Genomic DNA, 27,001 nt, shown 5'->3' with positions numbered 1-27,001 from the left:
CAATTGGCCCTGAGTTTGGATTTAACTGCCAAATTAAAATGGAGAAATTGGTTAAGTCTTTTTCTGGAAAGTAAATTAGCTTTAGGAAGAGGTTTTGTTGTTGTTGTTGTTGTTTGTTTTGTTTTTCCAAACAGATAGGTCTAACTTTTTTATTGTGGAGCAAAGAACTTAAATGCTAGCCTGATAAACTCATTATATTAAAATCTGTATCTGTTGCTTACTCAAAACAGAACAAAATGTGTAAATTATGAAAGATAAATAAGGTTTTCACAGACATAGTATGATGTAAAACTTGAAACATTTGGTTTGGAAAATGGTGTAAGAAAGTCCTGATGGAGATAGAAATAGAGTTCTGCCTTTTGTCCAAGAAGCTATTGGGCTTGTGGGCTGAGGTTACTTCAAGAAAGTCATGTTTGGTGACAAAGGACCACTAATGATGAAAGCTGAAAAGAGTACCACGTTTATTTAGGCTCTTCTAAACTGCAATAACCTGGGACACACCCATGAGCCACACTTAGCCTCTTTTCCTTAATCCAAGGGTGCAGCTAGTCAGCTGCCACCCCGAGGGAGGTACCCATACCTAATGTGCAGCACATTACTCAGGCTGTTTGTTGAATTTGGTATTTGAAAAGGTGAAGGCAAACATACAAGTACATAAGAAGAAAAGACAACTTGTTTCTGCAAGCTGATAAGATTGATAAGATAATTAGTTGTGAGTTATTGTTACATTTTTAGAAAATTGGAAATCTGCAATTAGCATTATAAATCTCAATGGTTGAGACCAATAGCCCATGTTATACTTGGGGAACAAAAGGTACTAGTGAATGAATAATAAAAGCAGGATGTCTCAGGAGGGACCTTCTTGGCATCTTAGTGAGTAGTTCCTTGTGCGTGACATAGTTCTGCATTTTGCAGTCTGTGTAGCAGCGAAGCCTTTACCATTAGAGCCTCATGTGGTATTTGGTCAAGCAAAAATACCTTGTCAAGCTTCAGATGCACAGTGGGGGGTGGCACCAGTCCTAGATGGATGCTACTGGTAGTGAAATTATGTCAATGAACCACTTGAAATTATTCAGTTAAATATCTTAAATGTTGGAGGTAGTTTTTTAAAAGTATGTTGGCATTTTAAAATAAATGATTTAAATTACTTCATTCGTAGGCAATGAATAAATGGTTTGTAAATTAGACCCAATTGTACGGTAGGCGAAAGCCTAAGCTTTATCAGTGGCCAATTGATTTGTAGTATTAATGTGAAGAGAAACACGTATTGATGGCAAGATTTCCCTTATTTTAGCAGGAAAAAAACAGTAAACTTGTTAAAATTTACCTAAGTGCAAATTTTACTAAACCCAAGGAAGAAAGAATGAAGCTTCTGGTTTATCGTGAAGTAATGTAAATGTACCTTGCATTCAGTCTCCCTTCTTTCATGGATAGACTTTCCTCGGTGTGGGTGCCAGGGACACCTGATACCAGCGTTTCATGTTTTGTTTTCAGGATCAGTTTAGTGATATGAGAATCAGCATAAACCAGACGCCTGGGAACAGTCTTGACTTTGGATTTACAGTAGAATGGGCTTTTTCCGGCATCTTCATAGCATCCGTTGAAGCAGGTAAATCATAGATTTAGCTCTACTGAAGTTTCTTCTGCTTTTTAGTCCTATGTTATGAGGTGGGGAAAAATCCCACAGAAGTTAGTCTATTTGTTATAGGGGGAGAAAACATGTGAAAAATGCAATAGCAAAGCAAGGAAGTGCATCTTCTTTCCCAAGACTGTTAATTGGGGTTACAAATTACATATTATTTATTCTCCTTGCCTAATTAATTTTAGTTTTGAAGAATCTTAATTCTGTGACTTTACAGAATTTGTCAAAATTTTGGACTTTATATTTGGAAATACTAACAAACAGTAGCAAATCTTAATGGAAAATTCAGAAGGAACTTTCCACGATCAGCCATGTTTTGTGGTGAAATACCTGTTGCCCTTAGAGTCCTTCATGATGCTTCGGGACTTGTGCAAAAGGATTACTCCTCCCCCACCCAGGGTTGTACCAAGTCAAGCTCAGGAACTCTTTGCAAAACATTACAAGGCCTAAAATTAAGATGAAAACTATTGTATTTAAGAGGAGGTCCTTTTTTACAAAAGGTATTTTGGCTATATAAAATTGCATGTTAACACCAGTTCTTTTAAATTTCAAGACTGCTTTAATTGGATAGATAATGGTTTTTTAGCTCAAGAGTAATTTTAAGCAATTTTAAATAGTCATTTTTTCTTTTCCATTCCAGAATGCATCTGATTTGGAAGCTCAAGTGTAATACATTTTGTATTTTTAATTTAAAAATAACTTTAATTTTTCTTTGTCCTTAGGAGGTTAATAAAGGAATTTTGTTGAATAGATGAGTTTATCATCTCTGCTTTAAATGTTAACCAAGATACATACTGTAGAATTTTTTTTTTTTTTTTTTTTTTGCCCTGGCTAGAGTGAGTGCCGTGGCATCAGCCTAGCTCACAGCAACCTCAAACTCCTGGGCTCAAGCGATCCTTCTGCCTCAGCCTCCCGAGTAGCTGGGACTACAGGCGTGCACCACCATGCCTGTCTAATCTTTTCTATATATTTTTAGTTGTCCAGATAATTTCTTTCTATTTTTTTTTTAGTAGAGACGGGGTCTTGCTCTTCCTCGGGCTGGTCTCGAACTCCTGAGCTCAAACAATCCACCCACCTCGCCCTCCCAGAGTGCTAGGATTACAGGCGTGAGCCACCGTGCCCGACCTTGTAGAATTTTTTTTTAAATGCCTTTAATGCTTTGTATGTGGTAGATACTCAGATATTTGATAACTTTGAAAAATTTAGTGACTCTTCTCCAAATGAAATAAAGGGAAATGGTAATTCAAGATTAAGTCATTTTTTCTTTAACTTAAAGAAGCAGTGACTAGTAGAACTTGTGGGTTTTTTTTTCAATTGGTTGTTTCATTTATTTTGCATTATTTAGGTAGCCCAGCAGAATTTTCTCAGCTCCAGGTAGATGATGAAATTATTGCTGTTAATAACACCAAGTTTTCATATAAGGATAAGAAAGAGTGGGAGGAAACCATGGCTAAAGCTCAAGAAACTGGAAACTTAGTAATGGATGTCAGGCGCTACGGAAAGTCTGGTGAGTGAGTTTTACTACTGTGTCTGGCATTCTAAATTGGGAACTGGTCTTTGGCAAGTGGTTGTAACAGTTTGCTTCAGTAACTGTTTTATTTTTTCATTTTACTTATTTTTTTGGCTTTAAAGGTATTTTGTAGTAATATTGTGACAAATCTTGAATGATGCCTTGTTGAATATTCTGTCTGAACTTTTCACTAGCAAATTTACTGAATTCTACATTATTGTCTGATTTATATACTGATTTATGAATGCAAATATCAACTGAAGGCAAATATATCTGTGGTCAGGAGTCATTTATGCTAACGTTGAGTATTAAGAATTACACTATGATTTAACTTTCTCTGCAGCATCATAACCATACTGGTAGAGAGCATGGCAGGTCATGCTCCTGTTGTTCATTCTCAAAGAAGTTTGAATATTCCACTATTGTGTTTCTTGGTTATTGAGGTTAGATGGGAAAGGGCATTAAGCCTCCCTAGACCTACCAACTTGTGATATCAAAGTATAATATCTAGTCCTGGTTTATGGAAAGATTCAGCAAATTTGCTAGTGTTTTCATTATTAATGTGATTTAACCTTTGTGTTTTGGGAAGGTGGTCTGTTGGTAAAAGCCCTAAACTCTTCATTTCTTTCACATACTACCTGATTTGTTTGTCTTGTACATGTGCACTTTGTGTATGTGCATTCAGTAATTTTTATTCTTTCCACTTCAACATTTATGTGTACTCATTACTCCATCTTCATGCCAATCAGACTGGGGCAAAGACCTACCTTCCCTGCCATTTACACAGCATAAAACCCTCAATCTCACCAGTATGGCTACCAAAATTATAGGTTCACCTGAAACAAAGTGGATTGATGCAACTTCTGGAATTTATAACTCAGACAAATCTTCAGATCTGTCTATAACGACTGATTTCTCTGAAAACCTTCAGAATTCTGTAAGTATTTTGAGAAGCCAGTACTTGTGTAGAGCACAACATCTGTAGGGATTGCATGTGGGGAAAAGAATTTATGTGAACAATTTTGATGCTGCTATAAAAACAAATAATTGAGTAAGGTAACTTATAGTAAAGAGATATAGTAAAATATATTTTCGAAAATCATAAGGCATTACTCATTAATAGAGAAGTTGTGAATTATATGATGGTAAAGTTAAAAGATCCCATAATGTTGTTTTGCAGTTGTTTCTCATCAATCTTTCATCATTAAACCCATCTCTCAGATCTTTGTGAATGTGAAGTAGCAATTATGTAAAATTACACACTGTAACTTCTCCATGCATTCTTTAGTCTTTACTGGCAAATGTTAATAAATACAGTAACTGTGTGCAATATAAAACTTCACAAAGCATTTTTACTTTTTGTGTAGGTAAATTTGGTAGACTTACATATGTGGTTAAGACATAATCAGTTCCATTAATTGGTTTGAAAACATGTAGAAATTTTTTTACATGTCAAGCATTACTTTTTCATATAGGTTTTGAAAAAATGTACCTATTTATGATCTGAATTGTTCATTTAATAATGATATTTAAATTTCAAATAAATATTATGCATTTATATTTACTCCTGAGGTTGTATTATTATTACCCCAAAGTACCTCCTTTTATTTAATAAGGAGATCTTGCTACATTGTGTAAGAAAGGTTTAAATGTTCGTGAATCCTATATGATTATTTTACTTATGAGCCAAATAGATTAATGATTATTTGGCTGATCCCATTTCTTGGGAAGTTAATGATTGATTAAACTTAAAGCCATCCATGCCTGTGGCTGGTCGTTAATCCTTCCACAAATATTGAAGAATAATAAAAAAAATTAAGTTTCTACTACATGTAAACGGCTGTAAGGAATGCATCAATATCCTGAGAAACTCATCTTGTTAAAATATGTTTTCACTGATGAGAAATGCATTATTTAAGCCCGAAGTCCAACTGGAGAAAATATTAACTAGCATTTTTATCCTTTCCAGAATACTGAATCCAAAGAAATCAATGGAATTCACGATGAAAGTAACACTTTTGACTCAAAAGGTAATTACTGCCATTATAATTTATAGGAAAAGTCATAGCATAGTACTCACGTTCTGCTATTATAAAAATTAATAACTGTGAGTGAAAGAAAAACTGATCCCACTGCAAGTTGAAACTAAAAGGTTAGCACAGAGATCCAATTGCAGCCAGCTGGAAGGGCCCTCAGTTCCACCGTTGAATAGTTCAGGAACTGCAAACAAAGCTTTGGCAGCATGTTCTGGAGCTTTGAGTGCCTGTGTGCCTAAGCCAAATAAGAAAGACTGGTTTTCCTGAGGCCATCAGCTTTCTTGCTGTGGTATGCTGGCAAAGGGAATGTTAGTTAAATAAGAAACGATGAATGAAGTTTCCTTTTCCTCTTTGTTGTAAAAGGGACAAGCTCGGAGGCAGCTAGTTTTAATAGGAAAATGCCAGTGGTAATAAACAGTTGTTAGCAGACATACTCATTTATAATGAAAAAGAAGACAAAGTACCTGGCAAGATTTTGGAGTTATCACTTTCTTCTGCTCATCCAGAAATAATTTAGCTACACACGCTGTATGCTATTCTTTGGGTATACAAAATAAATAAGAAAGATCTGGTCCACATAGGTAGAAAAAGACATCCGAAGATGATGAAACTTCTTTTACCATGAAACCAGACTGCCAAGAATGGGGCTGGGTTTTCACAGTGCTTTGGTCACTTTAAATCTGCATTTGCCAGTTTATAGTAATACATTGTTAAAACCAACCTAAGTTTGCAAATTTCTCTTCCCTCATTGATTGTATTTCATTTCTTATAGTTAGAAGTGACTATATATATGTTTTTTATTTCATTTTAAGTTGCATTCTTTGTCATAGGAGTTTTTTTAAGCAAGCATTACTTATTTTTCTTCATGATGTTATATATAAGGCATTTGGGTCCTGTTCTGCCAGTGGCCCAGGCAGAGCCAACTGATAAGACATCTGACTCTGTAATGACTGTGAGACCATATTCAGGCCCTGCCATTTGAAATTTTTGTTTAGATAAGTAAGGACCAACTAGTATCAAGTAATAATCATACTTAGAATTTTATGCTGTAGTTGTGTGACAGATCTGTGGGAGAAGTCAGAATATGTTTTTCTTTCTGAACTCCATTTGCTTTACTTAAAGGTAGTAGATCTTGAAATCTGGGTCGAAGTATCCTGGTTAGAAGAGTGTTTTAATTTTAGCATTTGTTTTTAATTGATCTTTCTTTGAGTATCATTCATTTGATTGTCTTCTTCCCCATTACTTTTCAGTTCTTATTCATCAGTGTTGTGGAAACTCTTTATTATAGACAATTTTCCTTGTACTAGACAAGATTATGGATTGATTAACCTGAGCAAAAAGTGTTAACTTCCATTTCCCTAAAGCTGTGTGATCTAGCACGGAAGATGGTACTTGGCTTTCATAGCTGTGAAACTATGATGCTATCTGCTAAAATTCATTAATAAAAATATTCATAGCTTTAACTAATTTGAATGTAGTATAGACTACTAAAAATATGTGTCTGTGTGCCTCAAAATAATCCATATCTTCTATGGCTATCAATTTTGTCATCTTTTAAAATAATATTGCTATAGATTGGAAAAGTATATCAAGTATCATTTCATTTACCAGTGGTGAGAAGTTACAATGAATGACATGTTGTTTATTGGTTTTTTTTTTGTTTTCAACTAGCATCCGAACCCATTTCTTTGAAAAACTTAAAAAGGCGATCACAATTTTTTGAACAAGGTAAACCACGAAGCTAACAATTCATGCACTTTCATGGAATTGTTCTCACTCTCCACTCTTCCTCATGGTCTGTGGTGCTGGGCACTGAGCGTCTTCAGCTGGGCTCTCATTATGACCAAGTGACATAACCATTTCCATTCTTTTCCCTAGGGTCATCAGGCTTTTCTTACAGTTCATGGGTCTACCTCTGTGGTAATGGGTCTTTGTGTGTCCTTTGTATACCGCTAAAGGTTTTTTTTTTTTTTTAACTTTGTAAAAAAAAAAACAAAAAAACTAAGATACTGTTAAACACACACTTCTTTCCACTGGGTAACAGTAAGAAATGAGGAATTTCGTTTAAGCCTCACTGCTTCCTGCAAATTGTATGATAAATATTAGATTACACCAACATACAATTGGCCAACTTTTAAAAACTCTGACCTGTTTTTGGTTTTGGAAAAATGCTCTTAATAAAGAAGAGAGTTATTTATTGCTATTGGGATGGTGGCTTTGGAATGTTGATTTGACTGAAGTAAAGTCAAATAAATTTTGGTTGCATCTGAGAACAGGTGCGTTTTGAGATTCTCTCTGTGTTGGTGTAGTTGGGCAGGGCTGCCTCACGAGGTGCTGTGCGTGTTGCATTCTCTTCCCTGTTACCTTTGTCTCGTGCTCTGTCTTGCGAATGCTCCTCAAGCTCTGTGTTTTGCTATGAAGAACTTAAAAGTAATGTCTAACATTTGATATGCAACAGTCAAACGAGATTGTTGTTGCTGTCTAAAATGTTATTGTTTTTTACTTTTAAGATTATTGAAACATTTATGAATTTGCCTTATAACACAATACTTACTGGGTTTGTGTATTTTGTGTTAATCACCTTGAACCCTTCCTTTGGTGGATTAAGATCTCTTTTTGACAATAAACAGAAATAGCTTACCAGCTATGCATGCATGTCTATTTGTGTCAGTATCCTTAGTGTTTTTGATTCGTGCTTTTTATTAAACTCCTATTTTTCTGTGGCTATTTAATTCAGTATGGTACTCCTAGCTCAAATTGACTAAAATAAAACAAATCCTTTTCTTTCTCTATCCTAATTTTCTCTCATTTTTCTTCAACAGGCTATTTTAGGGAAGAATATTTCTTTAAGTTTCAAAGCAATTTTCTTAAAATAATGGTATAAGTGAATAATTTATTTGACAGCTGAAGTTTCGAGAAAATTTAAAAATACTGTGTGATAGTATATTTTCTGAAACTTTACTTTTTTTTTAATAACCATTGTACTATGTACAGACACACACAGTTATGTAGGTCCCCTAAGGATAAAAAGAATAAGACTGGCTGGATGTGGTGGCTCATGCTTATAATCCTAGCACTCTGGGAGGCTAAGGAGGGAGGATTGCTTCAGACCAGCCTAAGCAAGAGTAAGACCCAGCCTCTACAAAAAAATAGAAAAATTAGCCAGGCACGGTGGTGCGTGCCTGTAGTCCCAGTTATGTGGGAGGCTGAGGCAGGAGAATCTCTTGAGCCCAGGAGTTTGAGGTTGCAGTGAGCCATTTCTCTCTAGCCCAGGCGACAGAGTGATCCTGTCTCAAAAAAAGAAAAAAACTATCCCCATGAATTTACACATGAAGTTTGAATACTTGTGTTTCACATAAAAGGAGAAGAAAGGAAAATGTTTCTTGAACATATTTGTTAAAGTGGCTTATTTATGAAAGGTAGCTCAATAGTAAAAAAACTTGAAAAAAATGTGACTTGCAGCTGTCACATTGTAATTGAATAGTGACAAGTGAAAAATTGGATTTGATAGATGTTGTAATAATTGAGGTTTTTTATTTTCCTATGAGGCCAAACTATGAGATACTGCCATTTATTAATAAAAGAACCCTGAAACCTCTTGAGAAATACTCATTGATCCAGCTCTAATCCCTAGAGCTAGGGTTTATTTTTAGCATCCATGGTATATCTTCTTTTTACTGACTTTGAATTTGGAAGATGAGTAACAGATGAACTGAGGAGAAAAAAAGGATTAACTGACTATTGTTCAAAAAAAAATTCTCACTTAGTATACTGGCATAGAGACAGCTTAATGATAAAATTTTCTGAAAGGAATTATTTCATAGAAATGAAAATACTTACGTTGTTTGTGTTTTATTTTTTCCTCCTTGACCACATGCTGCACTACAGGAAGCTCTGATTCTGTGGCTCCTGATGTAAGTAGTATTCATCTGTAATTTGGAATAAACAAGGTGAACTTGGGTGGGACTGGATTAGTAGCATCACTCACCGTTATTTTAAGTTGCATAAGGGTTTATCAGATCATAATCCTTCCAAGTTGAACAGACTTAGGGTGAAATATAAAGCCACATCTTCTTGGGGAGGTGCATAATAATTTGTACGTGCAGAAGTGGCTCAATAGGTGACCGAATGACGTCGTGTTGTTCTGTGTTTGCGCCTCCTCTCTGACAACGGGCCAGCTTCCAGTTCCAGCCCTCAGTGCCCCGAGTCGCTGGGCATGGGATCCAGAGGAGGAGCGGAAGCGGCAAGAGCGGTGGCAGAAGGAGCAGGACCGCCTGCTGCAGGTAGCGCCCGGGGGCCGTGGGCCAGGAGGAACTAGGCTGGCTTTCGTGGCTTTTCTCTGGTCTGTGTCAACCAGGGTTGAGAAGCTCATTTAAAAAACAAAACAAAACAAAACAAACCACCAACAGTCTTATAACAAATCTTTTCATATTTAGCACATTTTCCATTAAACAATTACTTTTCCATTTCGAAGATTTCCAGAGTCATCCTTTTAAAAATAGTATTCACCCTTGTGTCTGTTTTTGGAGAGTACAAAGGGCACCCACTTAGGGTGAGAGGCGCACAGGCTTTGTGATGACTTAGTTCCCATGAACTATTTACTAGGCCCATTGCAGAATAATTCAATCCCCCTTGCAGTTTGCTAGAGGCTTTAATGAATTACAGCCATGATCAAGGGTATTCTGAGAGTCTACCCTTTCCTAACATCTGCATTTTAATTCAATGTAAGCTTTTTTCTTACTTTAGGGACTAAAATTTGATTGGTTAAATGAAAATAAAGTTACTTCCTTTTAAGGTTAAGGTGAAGGTTGAAAGATAGCTAAAGTGTCAATGAAAAAGATTCTGCTTAATATAAAAATTTAATCTATGGATTAATATGCCATATTTTCTTATAGGAAAAATATCAACGTGAGCAGGAGAAACTGAGGGAAGAGTGGCAAAGGGCCAAACAGGAGGCCGAGAGAGAGAATTCCAAGTACTTGGATGAGGTAGTGCGGGGACATGTCTCCTTACTTCCCTCCCTTCTCTTTACCTTGTTGGTGGAATTAGCCTAGAAGCAGGAGACACCTCATTTCCCTCCACTTTTGGCCACATGTCCACCTATGTAGCTCTTTGAAAAATAAAATGAGCTCTGATTTGTTAGATTTTTGCTTTGATGTTTCAACCTTTCTCCTAGTTTTTCTAGTGCACATTAAACAATTAATTAATAGAGCATAAGTGCATCTTCCTCTTGTAAGTTACATCTTGGTCACTCATGCATGGCTTTTTTCTTAATAGTAATAAAACTCTTATTTTTCTGAATGGTGTTCTGGCCAACTATGATTAGTATTATCTAAAACTGAATATACGTTTCTAGATGAAATTGTAGAAATGCACAGATTCAGATGGATTTCTGTTTTCACTGGTCACGTAGGAACTGATGGTCCTAAACTCAAACAACATTTCTCTGACCACGCGGGAGCCTGCTGTTGCCACTTGGGAAGCCACCTGGAGTGAAGGGTCCAAGTCCTCCGACAGGGAAGGGACCCGAGCAGGAGAAGAAGAGAGGAGAGAGCACCAAGAGGAAGTTGCTCCTGAGGACCAAAGAAAGAAGCTGCAGGAACAACTCACTCTGGAGAGGGAGAGGGAACTGAGGGAGCAACAGCAGCAGGAAGAGCAGGAGAAGTGGCTTCGGGCCCAGGCCGAGGAACAGAAGCGCCGTGCAGAGGAGCAGAAGCGCCAGGCGGAAAGGGAGAGGGAAACGTCTGTCAAAATATACCAGTATAGGAGGTCCGTTCCCATAGTCAGAGAGCTCAGGGACTTTAGATTGGCCTTGCTCAGCCACATCCACCCCACACTTCAAAGACACCTCCTGGCTCTTCCTGCTCCATACCACCCATTCGCTACACAAGTGAACACAGCCCAGTAGAACCTTTAAATCCTTACATATCATGTCCCCTTATTTGCCTGCCCAAAACTCTAAGTGGCTTCCTGTCACATCATAACACCATCCAGCGTCCTCACTGTGGCTTAGAAGACTGGCATGAACCAGACCGTGGCCCTCTCATCTGCCTTGTGGCACCTACCACTTTTCCCCTCACGCTGTTCCAGCCACACTGGCCGCCTTTTTCTTTCTTGAAAATGTCCAACATTTTCTACCCTTGGACTTTGACATTTTCTAGTCTCTCTGTTTGGAGAAGTCATCCATCACATGTGTATTTGTATGTCTCACTCTCTCATTTTCTTCTAGTCTCTGCTCAAGCATCACCTTAGATTTTTTAGAATATCTGATATTTAGAATATCTGATCTGTCATTCTATTTTAGAATATCTATCTGTCTATCATGCCTCTTCCCCATGCTTTCTCTCTGTATATGCTCACCCTGTTTAATATTATGCATTTTGTCTGTTAGCCGCCTGCCTGAGATGTAAGTGCAATGAGGCCAATAAATTTGTTTTGTTTACTTCTGTAGCCTGGTCTTAGAGCAGTACTAGAACACAGTGGGCACTTAGCATATACTTGTGGAATGAATGAGTGAATGAAAAAATTGGAAATGTCTGTTGGCAGTAGTGGGTGTGTTTTCTGCAGTGATTAGTTGAAATACCTTTGTATATTTAGTTTTTAACCCAGATACTATTTGCATAAAGAGACTTGAATAACATTATTTTGTTATCCTTATCTTAAATTCGGGGAAGGCCTTAAAGTGTAATATTTTTGACTATAAATTTTTTTCATCTAATTTTTAGGCCTATTGATTCCTATGATATACCAAAGAAGGAGGAAGAATCTTCAGGTTTGCTTCCTAGTGACAGGTGTGTAGAGCATTTCATTGTAATTTAGTTGCTGGTAATTGGGCTTCAGATGAACATTCTAGATGATTTGTAGAACTACTTTAGACCTTTGTCATTTGTGGGATACAAAGAGAATTTGCTGGTTGATCTTTGTACAGTTAGCTTTTGCTGTGTGACCAACTACTCCCAAACTTAGTGACTTAACTCATGATTTTGTGGGTCGGCATTATGGGCTGAGCTCAATTGGGTAGTCCTTTCAGTTGACTGGGCCCATGTGTGCATCTACTATTAGTTACCTGGGCAGCTCTGCTTTTGGAGGTTGGTTGGCTGGCTGTTCACTGGAGCAAGGAGAGCTACTGGGTCATGTGTCTTTCAACATTCAGTAGGCCTTATATAGGGCAAGGAAAAGAGAATTAAAGAGAGGAAGGCTGCAAGGCAGCTTGAGGTCTAAGTTATTATCTGAAGTAAAGTCACAGGCCAGCTCAAGTTCATGGAGAAGAGAACTCTACCTCTTTATGGGAGGAGTCACATCGCAAGGGGAATACACACAGATTGGGGAAGAACTGTGTCCCTATTTTGTAATTCAATGCAACCTTTATTTTAAAAAGGTTATGAGCAATGATTTAAGATTATCCTCAAAAGGGTTACATGTGGACAGCTGAAATGAGAATGATAACCTTTCTCTTAGGCAGTTTGGTTAGAACGACTGGTCACTTTTGTGGAATGAAGATAAGATTTCAGATATCTGAAAAGTTATACATGTCTTAAAATTTTCTAAGACATTGTTTTAATGTTTTAAAGTAATTTTTAAATGCTTTGCAGTTTTGAAATCAATAAGGACTTCTGAACAGAGTCTGTCTATAATTGTCTGGTGTAGAGCCATTAACTTGTGTTTTCAGAGTTTAAAATTTTCCTTTAGGAAGTTTATCTTATTTGTTAGATACAAGGAAAGACTTGTATCTATAGGCAGTCAGTATGACTGAATAGGGCGCAGAGTAGAAAGGGAAGAGGAAAAAAATAAACAGGTAGTAATGGCCTGACAAATAAATAGGCTAAAAAAAGTCTAGTGATTGATGACCTCATTTATAATGACTCTCTGGGTAACTACAGATCATTAACATGTTTATTTCTTTTTTAAAAGTATGGATTTATTTAAGTATTTAAAAAAGCTGTATTTATATAGCTCATTACCTTGGGAAAAAATAACTAAAATGCAGAGAAAGGAAACTTAAGGAATCTTGGAAAATATGAAATACTTCTAGTCAGTCCTGATAGAGCAAGCCCTAGCATCCCTGAGGAGTGTGGCTAGACATCTAGTGTTTTGTTCTGTGTAAACACAAGTAAAATTATTCACAAATGCAGCTGTCTACCAGTTGTGATACATTATTATGCATTATACATTATTGCATTGCATACTATGCATAAGTATAATGCATATTATTTTATAATATTGTATATTTTATTGTATTTTATTCTATTGTATATCATATTATTTTTGAAGCTCAGTGTGCTTAGTATAATGAGAATAAGATCAGCACATGTTGATTTATAGATCTAAATCTTACTGCTACAACGTTAGGCATTTTTGGAAGTTAACTATGCAATATGTTTTAATACCTCTTTGGAATGCAAGGCTAACATTTGGTACATTGCTGGTCCAGAGTAGTCAGTGGTATCTTAATGCCCAAGAAGGGGACATCATGACCCTGGGGCAATGTGGAGTAAGTGGGACAGTCTGACTTTAGGTGATCCGGTGGCAGATGTCTTGTAAGCCTGGTAAGATTGAGATCTGGATCAGAGTGCGCATTGACAAAAATTGACCAATAAATCATAGTCTTAACCATTGTGCAAGCTGGAGAAGTACTGTTGCATGTTTATAACTATTTCTAGCATTTCACTCCTCTCTGTTTTAGGAGTGTCATTGTTTTCTGTTAGTTTGTGCAATATGAAAAATCCATTGGTTTAAAAATAAATAGACATATGAAATAAATCAGCTGCTTTAAAAAGCAATCTTTTTTAGTGTTTTTACTTTATAAATGTGAAAAATACGTTATTAATGAAATATGCTTAATATATTGTGTTCTGTGTTTTAGGAATAAATCCAGATCTACTACTGAACTGAATGATTACCCTATAAAGAAAAATGGTAAATCTGATTTTTTCCAAATTTCTTCATAATTGTTTATTTGTCCTGTCACGTTATGAAAAATATTTTAAAGGTCAAGATATTTCAGATTTATTTAAGATTACATAATTAAAATACTTACCGAAGATTTTTAGATCTATATAGAAAAATAACAAAACAACATCTTGTGCTTATTTTGGCTTTATTTTATAATGGAAAAAGTACTGGGAGATTAAAATGGTTTTTAAATTGATAATGAAATTTTGCAAAGCAATGCTGGTGCAGCTTTTTATAGTAGATTTCATCTTGCAGCTGAAGAAATGGTATGGAAGAGATTTTTACAGAATACTAGGGGCCTTAAAATTATATACTAATTTGAAATTTTAAATGCAAAAACGTCAAAAAATCCAAAATGATAACTTCACTAAGTTTGCAAAAACAATTTGGAACTTGATATTCTTAGTATAAAGTATGTTTCTGAAGAATGCATACAACTAACTGAAATCACGTAACTATGAAAAAATACCCCTAAGCAATCATTATTTTAAGCAGAATTTGCATACCATGATTTGCATAAACAGACTTCTGGTCAGTTAACATGAATGGATGAAGGGCTAGAGTTGAGGATTAAGGTGAGTATGCCCATTGGAGTGGACAGCCACTCCCCAGCTCCACCCTGTCCTTGCCCTGTGGGAGAATGCAAACCTCTGACTACCTGTTCTTTCTGCTGTAAAAGAAAAGTTAAAAAAAAAAAATCTATATTTTTGTGTTATCTTTTATGTGCTGACAAGGGATTTGAAAATATTTAAATCCTCTATGAGCAAAACAGCATGTCTACTGGCCACAGTGGTCTAGTGGCAGCTAGTTTGTAACCTCTGTTAAAGCTCGATAGAATTTATAGTTCTATTAGGATTCATGGTTCTATGATTGCCCCTTTCCTCGAACACATAGGACCTTCATTATCTGGTGCTAGTTTAACTTTCCAGCCTGTTTTGCTATTTTTCCCTTAAGGAACTCTTAACTATAACTAAATTATCCTCTCTCAATTCCCAACTTATCACATACTTCCTGATCTGCTTCCTCTGGCCGACCTTTCCCTATTTATATTTCTTCTTTATGTTTCTTCTCCCCTGAACTTGCCTTTAGCCACCATTATAAGTTTAAGTACTTCATTATTCATGAACTGTTTTTAACCTGCAGTGATTATATTCTTTTCTGAAATTAAACACATGACCGTTAGTAACAGCAACTGTGAACCTCTGGAATAATCATGTTAATATTTATGGCTTGTGTCATTAATCTGGTTATTTTGTATGTATATTTTATTCCCTTTATTAACTAAATGCAAGCTCCTGAACAGCAAGCAATGGAAGTTATTAAATATTTGCTTCAAAAACTTGGTTATACCAAAAGGCACTTTTAAAATAGAAAATACTTATTTAACATCTGACCAAATTGATAAGGTGTGCATATACACAAATGGAAACAGAGGTGTGTGTGAGAAACCTTTGGGCTTACTCATTGTTTTTACTGGAAGATGAACCAAGGCCTAGACAATGAATTTTGAAACAAAGGCGGTAGCAGAGAATCTAGAGAAAGAAAGAAAATAAATCCTTAGATAACATTTCCTAATCCAAATTAAGGTACAGATGATACTTCAAAATTGTGGATGTTTTACCCAAATCAGAAATTAATCATCAAATCCAAGAGATGAATGCCTCAAGATTAAACCTGATTAATTGTCATTAATAAATTCAACATTCAAATTATAGTTCTGTCAGTTTCATACAGTAGAAACAAGTCTGATAACATTCATGGATTATTATTTGGATAGCTTGGATATTTTTCCTGTTGACAAAGGCCACGTTAATGATTGAATACGCTCTTATTCCTACAATTTGGTCATGCCTTTTATCATGCACACGGGGTCATGTCAGCTGGAGATACATGCATGTATGTCTTCTCTGTCTCCCCAGGGGGAGTGTAAATTTTTTGAAAGAAGAAAATTCCCTGTTTCCTTGCAGAGTTGTCACAGTAAACATTTGAGCATGTGCTTGATTGATTTACTTTACGAAGTGAAGAGTAGAAGAAAAACTATTTCTAGATGAGCAATTTGTAACCGAATAGTACTGAGACTAATACTAGTTGTTTGTTTTTTAGACTCCTGCCTTAGTTTTCTTGAGAGTGTTCTGTGGTGTGCCTCTGGCTGTGGGTTGGAATTTCCAGGAGTAGGAGACAGTTACTTTATGTTCACACGCAGCAGTCTTCTTAAGAATCGACACGTTTGCACATGTGTACAATGTCACATTTCAAGGTGTGCTGCATTTGGAGGTTTATCTATCACTTTTTTAAATGTACTAATTCTGAAGCTTTTGACATGTTTTTAATTTAGGAAGCAATAAATATTTAGACCGAACTGGGGGCTCTAGCTCTTCACAAAGGACCTCCAAGAAGGAACAAGGACCATCAGAAGCAGAGTTGGAGAGACAACAAATCCTTCAGGAAATGAGGAAGAGAACATCCCTTCACAATGACAACAGCTGGATCCGACAGCGCAGTTCCAGTGTAAATAAAGAGCCTATTTGTCTGCCTGGGATCATGAGAAGGTGCGAGACATTTTAGGAATTATTTTCTCGTCTTTACTATGAGGCAGGTATTTAATTTGTAGACATGCTGGTGCTTTGAATAGATGAGATGTCATGATAATTCTTCTACTTGCCTAAGGTTTGGTGAGAGAAAGGGAAATAGAGCAAATGTCATTGAGCACTATTATGTGTCAGGCATAGCCAGTTGCTTGATTTACATCATCTAATCTGGGGAAAATGTTTTGAGGTAGGGATAGTAATTCTGTTTTCCTATATAAGGAAACTGGCTCAAGCAGGGAAGACACTTGGACAAAAATCACATGTTTAATAGGTTGCAAATCTGAATGTAGAACTCTGAGGTGAGGTCCAGATGCTTAAGTAATGCATGCTGCTCTTGGTGCTTTCTTGATCGTTGAACTTGAGCAAATAGAAGTTTCATTTTTTTTAATTTAATGTTTACAATGAGATACAGTTAGATTGGAATCATGATAGTGGGGTTCAAAAAGTGTGCAAACCTAATTTTTATAGCTTTAAGAAGGTAAAGATATAGATGTTAATTGGAGATGAGTGGAGGAACATTTTAAAAGATATCTCTTGGGTAAGTGAATTCTGCGATATTTCCTTATCTGACAAAACAGACTGGAGAAAATTATTTGTAACATATTACAGAGAAAGAGCTAATTATCTCAATATATAGATGACTTTTTTAAAATCAGAAAATAAGCCCTTAACAACTTTATAAGAAAAACAAGATCAGTAATATGAACAGGCAGTTCATAGGCAAAAGAAACACAAAGCCAATAAACATGAAAGATCAATACTACTCCTACAACAATGATGTATCTCTTTTGTTTAAAGGATTTGTGAGGAGTTAAAATTGATTAAGCTTGTTGCCAATTGGTTGGACAGGTTTTCAGTATGTATGAAGCAAAAGTTTATACACTGTATTCTGAGCAATTTCGTTTCTGGCATTCTATCTTCTGGATATATTTGGATAAGTATGCAAAGATATATTTGAGGATGTACATTTAAACATTCTTGGCAATGGCAAAAGAAAAGGAAAAAATCACATGTCTACTATTAAGAGGTATTAGTAGTTGAATAAATAGTGGCATACCAATAAGATCAAATACTATATGACTATTTCACTAAAGAATGAAAGAGACATGTTGCTACATAATATACCACATCAAAACTTAGTGGGTTAAAATAATTAATCATCTCACAATTCTGAGGACTGACTGGGTAGTTCTTTGCATGGTGTTGGCTGGGGCACTTGAGCAGCTATAGTCATTTAGATTAGGAGTTGGGAAGCTTTTTTATGTAAAGGACAAGGTAGTAAATAATTTAGGTTTTGCAGGCAGCATAGGATTCTGTTATATATTCTTTATTTTTTTAAATAACTTTTTGAAAGTATAAAAAATATTCTTAGTTCATGAGCTATACATATGTTGGCAGTGGGCTATAATTTGCAGCTTGATGTAGGGGCTCACTGAGGTCTCAGCTGGAGCGATTGGTTATGAGCCTCTGTTCTCCATGTGGGCCTCTCCACATAGCTTCCTCATGGCATGGAACCTGGGTTCACAGAGTGGAAGCTTCAACAGGACAGTCCCTGATAAGCAAGTGCTTATCACCATGTGTATCATGTTTGCTGATGCCTCATTGGCCAAGTCAGTCATGTCACCATGCCCAGAGTCTGCGGGAGGGGACTACACTAGGGCATGGATACCGGAAGGCATGATTCATTGCAGGCCACTGGAGTAGTCTATCATATGAACAGACATGAAGATAGTTCTAAGATAATATATATTAAATGGAGAAGAAGTTATTGAAGACTGTGTTGTGGGAAAATCCTATTTGTTTTGTTAAGACTATTAAGTACACAAATACATTGTATATGTGTATAGACATGTCTTTATGTACATATGTAAATTTGTATGTGTCTGGGCTTGCATATGTCAGAAAGGATCTGGAAGGACACACAATTGACAGTGGCTACCTCTGGGGGTTAGGGCAGGAAAGCTGTTAGTGAGGGGGAGACTTTTACTCTCCCATAGATAACCTTTCTACACAGCTGGAGTCTTTCTCCTTATGATGATATATCACTTTTATAATGTTTAAAAAAATATTTCAAGCTTGGGATAAGAGAAAATTTTAAAGGCAATAAAATCAAAATTCACCGAGTAGAAAAAAACCTTCATAATTTAGAGTTAAGAGGGATTCTCTAAAAGTTATATTTAAATCAGCTTGTAAGCTAAATCCTATTAAATGCATATTCAGTTTAAGGGAAGTAGCTGATGAATGCTTCTATAATGTGGAAATTAAACAGTTGTTAAATTTTAGGCTTTGGGTGGTATGTGAGTGAGGGTTTCACAGGAGATGTGGCCCGGGTTACTTTAGAATTGGGGCTTTGGTTTGGAAGCCAGTACCTCCACTGACCGGCTCTTACTATGGACAAGTTCCCTTCTATGAGACTGCAAAGTATCTTACAGTGTTGTGAAGATAAAATAAGTTTAATATTTTTGTGAAAGTGTCTAGCCTAATACCTGTCATGTTTAAGTGCATAAAATGTATTTTTTGGGTTGAATTTTAAAAAAGACTTGTAAGATCAATATGTCTAAACTGAAGATTTAAAGAATAAGTATCTGTCTTTCTAGTCTTAAAACAGTATTTGCTTTTATTTTTAAAATTTTTCCTTGTATTTTTCTTTCCACTTTGGTTGGTATTTATTCTTTCTATCTAAGCACCAAGTAAATGAAAATAAATGAAGGTTAATTGACTTGTGAAACATCATGATGCCTCTGATGAAGAGCAACTTTACTTATTAAATGTAATTTTTCAGATGGTCTCTGACTTTTGATGGTTCAACTTACAGTTTTTTGACTTTACAATGGTGTAAAATGGTAGCCATTCAATAGGAACCATACTTGCCCATATGACCGTTCCGTTGTTCACTTTCAGTAGAGTATTCAATAAATTATGTAAGACATTCAACACTTTATTATAACATAGACCTTGTGTTAGATGATTTTGCCCAACTGTAGGGTTACATAAGTGTTGTGCATATTTAAGGTAGGCTAGGCTGAACTATGATGTTCAGTAGGTTAGGTGAATTAAATGCATTTTTGACATATGACATTCTCATTTCATTATGGGTTTATGCAGATATAATGCCATCATAAATCAAGGAACATCTGTATATGTAACTATTAATACCTACATGTAAAATATGTAAAGTGGATATTTTAATGACTGCGATGATGAATTAAATAGATTTCTAGTTGAAGATACCACGTTATGTTGATGAATCCTTTTTGTGTTTCAGAGGCGAATCTCTAGATAACCTGGACTCCCCACGATCCAATTCTTGGAGACAGTCCCCTTGGCTCAATCAGTCTACAGGGTTCCATGCCTCTTCCTCCATGCAAGACTTCAGTCGCCCACCACCTCAGCTGGTGTCCACGTCAAACCGTGCCTACATGCGGAACCCATCCTCCAGTGTGCCCCCACCTTCCGCTGGCCCCCCAAAGACCACTGCTGTGGGTGGAGCCCCCACCCCTCAAAACCATTCCCCTTCAACTTCACAGTCAGGCTCTCAGCTACGCAGCAGGTGAGGCCCTTCATGTTTCTCTTTTTCTTCTCTTAGTCTCAGGTATTTTTTTGTAGAAATTTCCCCTAAGCCTTGTTCAAGCTTTGCAATGAAAAAGAAAAATAAGCTCTCTTGAATGTGTCAAATTCAGTGTTCTTTTATCAAGTCAATTAAGAAGCTTTCTGTGTAACTCTAATAGCATTTATAGATGTTTCATGGAGACCTTTAAAACGTCTACTTAATCACCACTGTCTCGTTTGCCTGTGCTTGTGGTCAGTGTCTTAGACGTACCTGAATAGTCCTATGTGGAATCATAAAAATATATAGTAGCTCATGAGTGCATCTCAAATTTATGAGTCAAAACAGTATTGTAAAATATATGACTATTTTCATGACACCGTAGTACAAACTCATAGGAACTGAGTATGAAAGAAAAGCATTATAATGCAGCTCGTAGTCTGGAGAACTTTTAACTAGTTGGGTTCAAGAGATGTGAAGTAGGTTCTATCTTGCTTTTTGGGTTTCCGATTGCCAAAATCATTGCTTGGCTGTTCTGGTTTGCTCAGGCTATTATCAACAGAATTCTGTAGGTTATATTGTGTGGGAAATGTGTAAATGATGATAGGGTCCCAACTAGAAGCTGGTCTTTCGATATGGGGTGAAGCTGAGATATCAACATGGGTTGGGTTTTTAGATCTGTGTGGCTTCTCCACAGATCTTTTGTGCTTCACATGAGTACATACAGCAATGCTGCTTCACCCTGGGGGAGTGCTACTGGCATACACACTATTTCATCACAAATGGGATACTTAAAAGTAGAAACATGTGGATTAATATGGGGATTTTTGTTTATCAAGTAAGAAACTTTGGCGGGAAAACATGTTTTATATCAATTCAAAATGATGTTACATGTACCAGGATCTACAAAGTATGTATCGGAGAGTTTGAATTGAGAGTTAAGGGGTGAGGATTTATGGTAAATTTTGGTGCAGGGGAGGAAGGCAGAGAAGAGTGTACCCATGTACCTACTGAGAGCCCCACTCTAGGAAAGCAGGGAGCAGAGGGACAAGTTATGGGCTCTTGTGCTGAAAGAAGGTCTGGATCTAGAGGGTGGCCCTCTTAACATCAGACACTCTGCAGCTCTGCACTGTTCTGTGTCACTGGAGCGCTGTGCTCATGCCGTGGAGGTGCAAAGGTAAGGAAGGAGGGGCGCCACCTTACCACCTGGGGGAGGAGGTAAGACCTGGATCCAAAAGTAAAGTAGAAACCCTCCTTCCCTATCTAAACAGTAGCTGTAATTCACTTTTCATTTTCTTCTCTGCAGAGGGATGTGAGCCAGAAGCAGTCAGGAAAGCACTGATACTTTCTTTAACTAGAAAATTGGGTGACTGAAAAAGAGGGTGAAAAAGAAGGCTGAGAAGGTAGTTTGTAGACTTGCAAGGCCTCTCGAAGGAAGTTGGGGCTGCTTTTAGCATTCTGAAGGGTGGGGTGACATGATGAGAATTGTGTGCCTTGGCAGATTTAACTGGCAAGAAGATGTGGATTAGAGGAGGGGAGACTTGCTGAGTACACATGTGATCTAAGGAGGGACAGCATCATGAAGTGCAAGATGGACTAATCACACTGAAATTGTTCATTTGTGGGAATAGATGTCAAGGGTGCCAGAGCTGCCATGGAGATTGTTCAAGGTTACCATATAATCAAGGCATGCTTCAGTTGGCTGGTGAAAGTTTTTCTCCCACAGATACACAGAACCTCCTGTAAATTGTTATTCGTATTAATATCAGAGTGTGATTTTAAAATAAGAATCTTGAGCTGCATGGGTGAAAGCCTCCGTTCCATTCTTGTTCCGCATCTAGGTCAGTCAGTGGGAAGCGCATGTGTTCCTACTGTAATAGAATTCTGGGCAAAGGAGCTGCCATGATCATCGAGTCCCTGGGTCTTTGTTATCATTTACATTGTTTTAAGGTGAGACTGAGGCAAACAGCTTGCAGGCCTGCAAAGCTTTGCTTGGAGAGCGCATGGCTGCTTTGAGCCGCTGGGTGTGGATGTGCCACTAACAAGCTCTAGGTGTTGTATTTGTCAGTCTGTGCTGCATTCGAACCACAAATTGCTCGCTACGACTTAGTTTTCCAATCTCGAACCTTGTTTTAAAAATCAAATCTACAGAAACTATGCATTTCCTATCTCTAATGTTAGAATTCTATAAATAAAATTTATAGTACATCAACGTTTTCTTTATGGTGCTGTCTTAGACAATCTTGAAATATAATTTACCAATAACTTACCAATGTTATTAACATCTTGGGGACATGCAGTTTTCAAGTGTCTGAAAGCTAAGCTTTGAACAGGGGCAGTATGTAAAGGAAACCATTGCTAGTATTTTTTATAATTGCACAGTCTGCTTATACCTGATAGGTTTCTGCACATAAGAAGGAACTAAGGCCGTCCCTGCTTGGTTTTGCAGTATCCCTCTCTGGAGACATGTCTGTTTGATTCTTAAACTTACATTGGGCCAGAGAAATGTTCCAGTTGTTGAACCTGGAGTCCCACAGACCACAGCTTGTTCAAGCTTGTACATTGCTGGCTTGGGCTGTTCCTGGGCAGAGCAGAATGAGTCAAGATAATTGGAGTTTGGGCCCGTGGAACCAAAATACCCAGCCTTGAAGTGAGGTGCCATGTGGAAACACATGCCAGCTGGTGCGGTGGGGACGCTGGGGGCGGCCCCCGGAGGGTGAAGTGCCAGAAACCCGACTCCATTCCCTGCGACCAGTTCTGTCATGTGGTCCCGTACCCTCCATTCCCCTGGGGGAATGAAGACTAAATTTCTTTAAACCAATCAGCAAATTATTTCTACTTTTCTTGGGTATATTTAGACTGATCATCTTGGCTCTTAATATTGGCTTTATGAATTCTTTACAGTCTTATCTGGAAGACTTGATTTTAATCTACTGATCATCCCTTGGCCTTTTTTTCTTTGCTGAAATGTATCTAAGAGCTTAGAAGCTGCATTCTGCTCATGTTTCCCCCCCCGATAGTGCCCCAAGCTTTCTCAAGCTGACTAATTATTATTTTTTCTTGTCCCCCAGTGTGTGTCCTGTAAGTGTGACCTTGGAGGCTCTTCCTCAGGAGCCGAAGTCAGAATCAGAAACCACCAACTGTACTGCAACGACTGCTATCTCAGATTCAAATGTAAGAGAGCAAATCAAAGAGAAAATTTCTTGTCTTTTAAGGAGATCACGGGTTCCCATGCATTTCCCTGAACCTCCAGCCAGCTCCCCATCAAGTTCACTGCCTTAGGATTCCGGATTTTAGGAATCTTAGTCTGTCCCCTTCAAAAAGGGTACATAGTAAATGGGTCACTGCTCAGGGTTCCAGCCACACAAGGGTGGGTTGTGGGGAATTAGAGAGGACACAGGTCCAAAGTCAGCATGATGTCTTGTGTTATCTGCCCAGGGTCTGGAGAAATCTCTAATGACTCAAGAATACAAACAAACCAGAGCAGACAGTTAAATGAATCTTGTTACTTAGGCTGTAAACTGCTTCTTTACTAAGGATTGGTCTCTCATTATCACTTTATTTCCATTATTTAACAATCAACTTTGATTATGTGATTTAGAATATGACCAACTTTTAAACTATTGTTTAGAGCAACAAAGAATAAGTCAGTTTATGCTTTGTTAATATAATCATATATCAATATATACAATATTTTTAAAAGGAGAGCATTCTGATTATATGGTGTTTCAGTATCATTTTTGGAAAAATTGATTAAAAAACAAAACTTCAAATGCTACTTTGTGTCTAAGCATGTGTTTGTGTGTAATAAAAGGTAGGGTAGCATAATTAGGTTGTATATTGTTTATAGCTACAGCAAGACAACCATTACTGCTGTTTGTTTATATTTTGAACCTTGATGCTGGTAACGTCTGTTTCTTCCTTACTGTGAAAGGCTGTTACAAGTGGTATCAGCAAAACCATTTGCTTTTGAACGCTGAGGTATTTATGTGGCCCCTTATGTGAAGAGTGCTTTGGAAATGATCTAAGCCCAGTCAACTCTCTCTTATCTGTCGGTGGGTTGTGAGCCTTCTTACAGCAGCCGTCCAGTTTTTTCCTGGAGGCTGATGCTGAGGTTGGAGAATGTCAAGGCTGGGCATGTACTGGGGGGAGTGTGTGTATGTGTGTGCGTTTTTCTGTCTCTAATCAGATCCCAAAGCCAAGTAGAAATGAGTTTTCGGGACCACCATTGTAAAATTGCCCATGCCTTTTCTCTCCTTCAATACAAATAATAGAGAGTTGAGTGTAATTTATACCTATAGAAACGGTTAGTTTTTTCTCCATTTTTGCAAATAAAGAATTCTAGAGCCCAGAGGTTGTGATTCGCCTCACTTTATCCTAAGAGTGAGTGACAGGTTACTCTTTCTGCCTCACTGGGCCACTCTCTGACGACTGCCACGTATCCCAGGTGGCAATATTCACGTGTTTCTGAATCTAAGCATGTTTCTTTCTTCTCTCCTTGCCTGATCAGCTGGACGGCCAACAGCCATGTGATGTAAGCCTCCACACGAAAGCACTGTTGCAGACAGAAGAAGAGGTGGTGGCTGCTGATGCAGATCTATAAATAATTGTTGTGTGTCTTTTTTGCTTTCTTTTTTTAAAAAAAGAATAACTTTTTTGGCCTCTTTAGATTATATAGGAACATTGTAGTCTTGGTAGAATCTGTATTTTTCGTTGTTTATTTATGAGAAAGTAATTATGTGTGGGGGAAAAGTGCAGTATTGTTGAATTCAGCATCTTAAAAGCACAAGAGAAAAAAATAAGAACTTAAAAATATTTTTGAAGCTGATAATGATCTAGTTTGACTTTCCAGTGGTATTTTGAAGAGGGTATTTTATCGTTTTTTTTTTTAAAGTTCTTAAACATTATTTGAAATAGTTAATATAAATATGTAATTGCATTTGCTCTGTTTATTGTAATGTATACTAAATTAATGCAGAACCATATGGAAAATTTCATTGAAATCCATCCCCAAATTTGCTTTCTGTATCCTTCCTTGCACCTATATAATACAATTTAAAAAATTTATGTAACATTTTAATTGCTTGATGAGGGGAGCTCTATTTTCCTTAACAATAGAAAGCTGCTTATTTTCATTAATGAAAAATAACCATGGTTTGTATACCAGAAATTTTCTCCTGAAACTGGTGAACCTTTCTGTTCAATTGCATTTGTAAATAAACTTGCTGATGCATTTATGGAGTGGTGGTTCTTTTTCTTCTGTGTATGTCTGCCTGCCTTTAGGCTTTTTAATCATATTTCAGTATGTGTCCTTTTTGGATATTGTTTTATTTAGCAGATTTACTGAAGTATAATTGACATGATAAATGGCACATATTTTAAGTGCGCAGTGTGACAAATTTTGACGTGTACGTCTGTGAAAATATAGTCTTGATGTTTTAACTGATTTTAATGAGGAACTTTTTATGTTTGATAAAGTTATGTTTTTGAATATACATTTTTTTTTTTTTTTGAGACAGAGTCTCACTCTGTTGGCTAGAGTGAGTGCTGTGGCATTAGCCTAGCTCACAGCAACCTCAAACTCCTGGGCTCAAGCAATCCTTCTGCCTCAGCCTCCCGAGTATGGGACTACAGGCATGCGCCACCATGCCCGGCTAGTTTTTTTCTATATATTTTTAGTTGTCCAGATAATTTCTTTCTATTTTTTAGTAGAGATGGCGGTCTCACTCTTGCTCAGGCTGGTCTCGAACTCCTGAGCTCAAACAATCCGCCCGCCTTGGCCTCCCAGAGTGCTAGGATTACAGGCGTGAGCCGCCACGCCCGGCCTAATACAATACATTTTTATGGTAAGAGGAGATGTGAGTGATGAATTGTTGGATCATTTGAATAAAATCTTTTCTTTTGCTATCCCAGTAATAAAAGAAAAAATTGAGTTTAGAAAATCTATGGAGCAAAAAATGTACACTAATGTTTCAGAAATCTGGAGTGGGGATGCAAGAATACAAAACTTTAGCATGCTTTGAGCAAAAATATAAACTTGTTGGAATCCTTTAATAATAATGTAAGTGGAGTGGATGACACTAGGAATTGAAAGCTGTATTGGAATAGGTTTAAGATACATAGTTAAGTGTTAATGTGGGAGAAAGTTAAAAACTTTATTTAGCACTTATTCTTTATTTTTGATTATTAAATTAATATGTGTTTATTGTCAAATGCCCCTTCAAAGCATAAAGAATATAATTCTAACATTCCCCATAAAACCCATACAATTATTGTGCTTTATGGGTCAGCATGAGCGTAAAGAAGGGGAGAGGACTTTACTCTCTACGTACATTAAGGCATGGAACTTCTTCAGTGCTAAATTTAGGAAGGAAAGTAGCATGAAAATTGAATTTGTTCTGTTTAAGAATTTAATTTTAGCATTTTACTTGGAATGTTCAGATGTATTAGAGTGAAAACCAACCAAAAAAAGTGAAAATATCTGAATTCCAATGAATAGACATAGAATAATAACAACTGCCTGATTGTTAGAGTTGAGAGACATGCCTAATAGGGTGTGTCAGGGTTGGGATTTTCCTTGTTTTATTTAGCACTTTAATATCCTTCCCTGAAATCTGGAAGAGGGATTAAAAGGCACGCTAATGCAAGTCCCAGTTCATGCCAGTAAAAATGGCATTTAAAAACTAATCTGTGCTTAACATCCATGCATTGGAGGTAGAAAAACAA

The 27,001-nt window shown here is 37.0% G+C and overlaps 1 protein-coding gene across 3 annotated transcripts in view; it reads left to right on the top strand.

Annotated features, from left to right (window-relative positions):
• Positions 1-25,512, top strand: part of LMO7 (LIM domain 7) — a 97,104-nt gene extending 71,592 nt beyond the window's left edge. For 2 of the 3 annotated variants that reach the window (XM_012642164.1, XM_012642165.1), the window contains 16 exons: positions 1,495-1,609; positions 2,988-3,149; positions 3,983-4,089; positions 5,122-5,182; positions 6,860-6,916; positions 9,077-9,102; positions 9,367-9,471; positions 10,084-10,176; positions 10,602-10,957; positions 11,914-11,979; positions 14,052-14,104; positions 16,476-16,689; positions 19,994-20,278; positions 22,117-22,225; positions 23,347-23,449; positions 24,786-25,512. In XM_012642164.1, the coding sequence (XP_012497618.1) occupies positions 1,495-1,609; positions 2,988-3,149; positions 3,983-4,089; positions 5,122-5,182; positions 6,860-6,916; positions 9,077-9,102; positions 9,367-9,471; positions 10,084-10,176; positions 10,602-10,957; positions 11,914-11,979; positions 14,052-14,104; positions 16,476-16,689; positions 19,994-20,278; positions 22,117-22,225; positions 23,347-23,449; positions 24,786-24,808 (1,935 nt within the window). In that variant the 3' untranslated portion in view covers positions 24,809-25,512. The remainder of the gene's footprint in view (positions 1-1,494; positions 1,610-2,987; positions 3,150-3,982; positions 4,090-5,121; positions 5,183-6,859; positions 6,917-9,076; positions 9,103-9,366; positions 9,472-10,083; positions 10,177-10,601; positions 10,958-11,913; positions 11,980-14,051; positions 14,105-16,475; positions 16,690-19,993; positions 20,279-22,116; positions 22,226-23,346; positions 23,450-24,785) is intronic. The other variant, XM_012642166.1, reaches the window with a different exon arrangement.
• Positions 25,513-27,001: the final 1,489 nt, after the last annotated feature.

The sequence above is a fragment of the Propithecus coquereli genome, unplaced genomic scaffold (genome assembly GCF_000956105.1).
Source record: "Propithecus coquereli isolate 6110/MARCELLA unplaced genomic scaffold, Pcoq_1.0 Scaffold176, whole genome shotgun sequence".
NCBI classification, from domain to species: domain Eukaryota; kingdom Metazoa; phylum Chordata; class Mammalia; order Primates; family Indriidae; genus Propithecus; species Propithecus coquereli.
The sequence above is the reverse complement of the archived record's forward strand: the minus strand, read 5'-3'. Positions and strand labels throughout refer to the sequence as shown.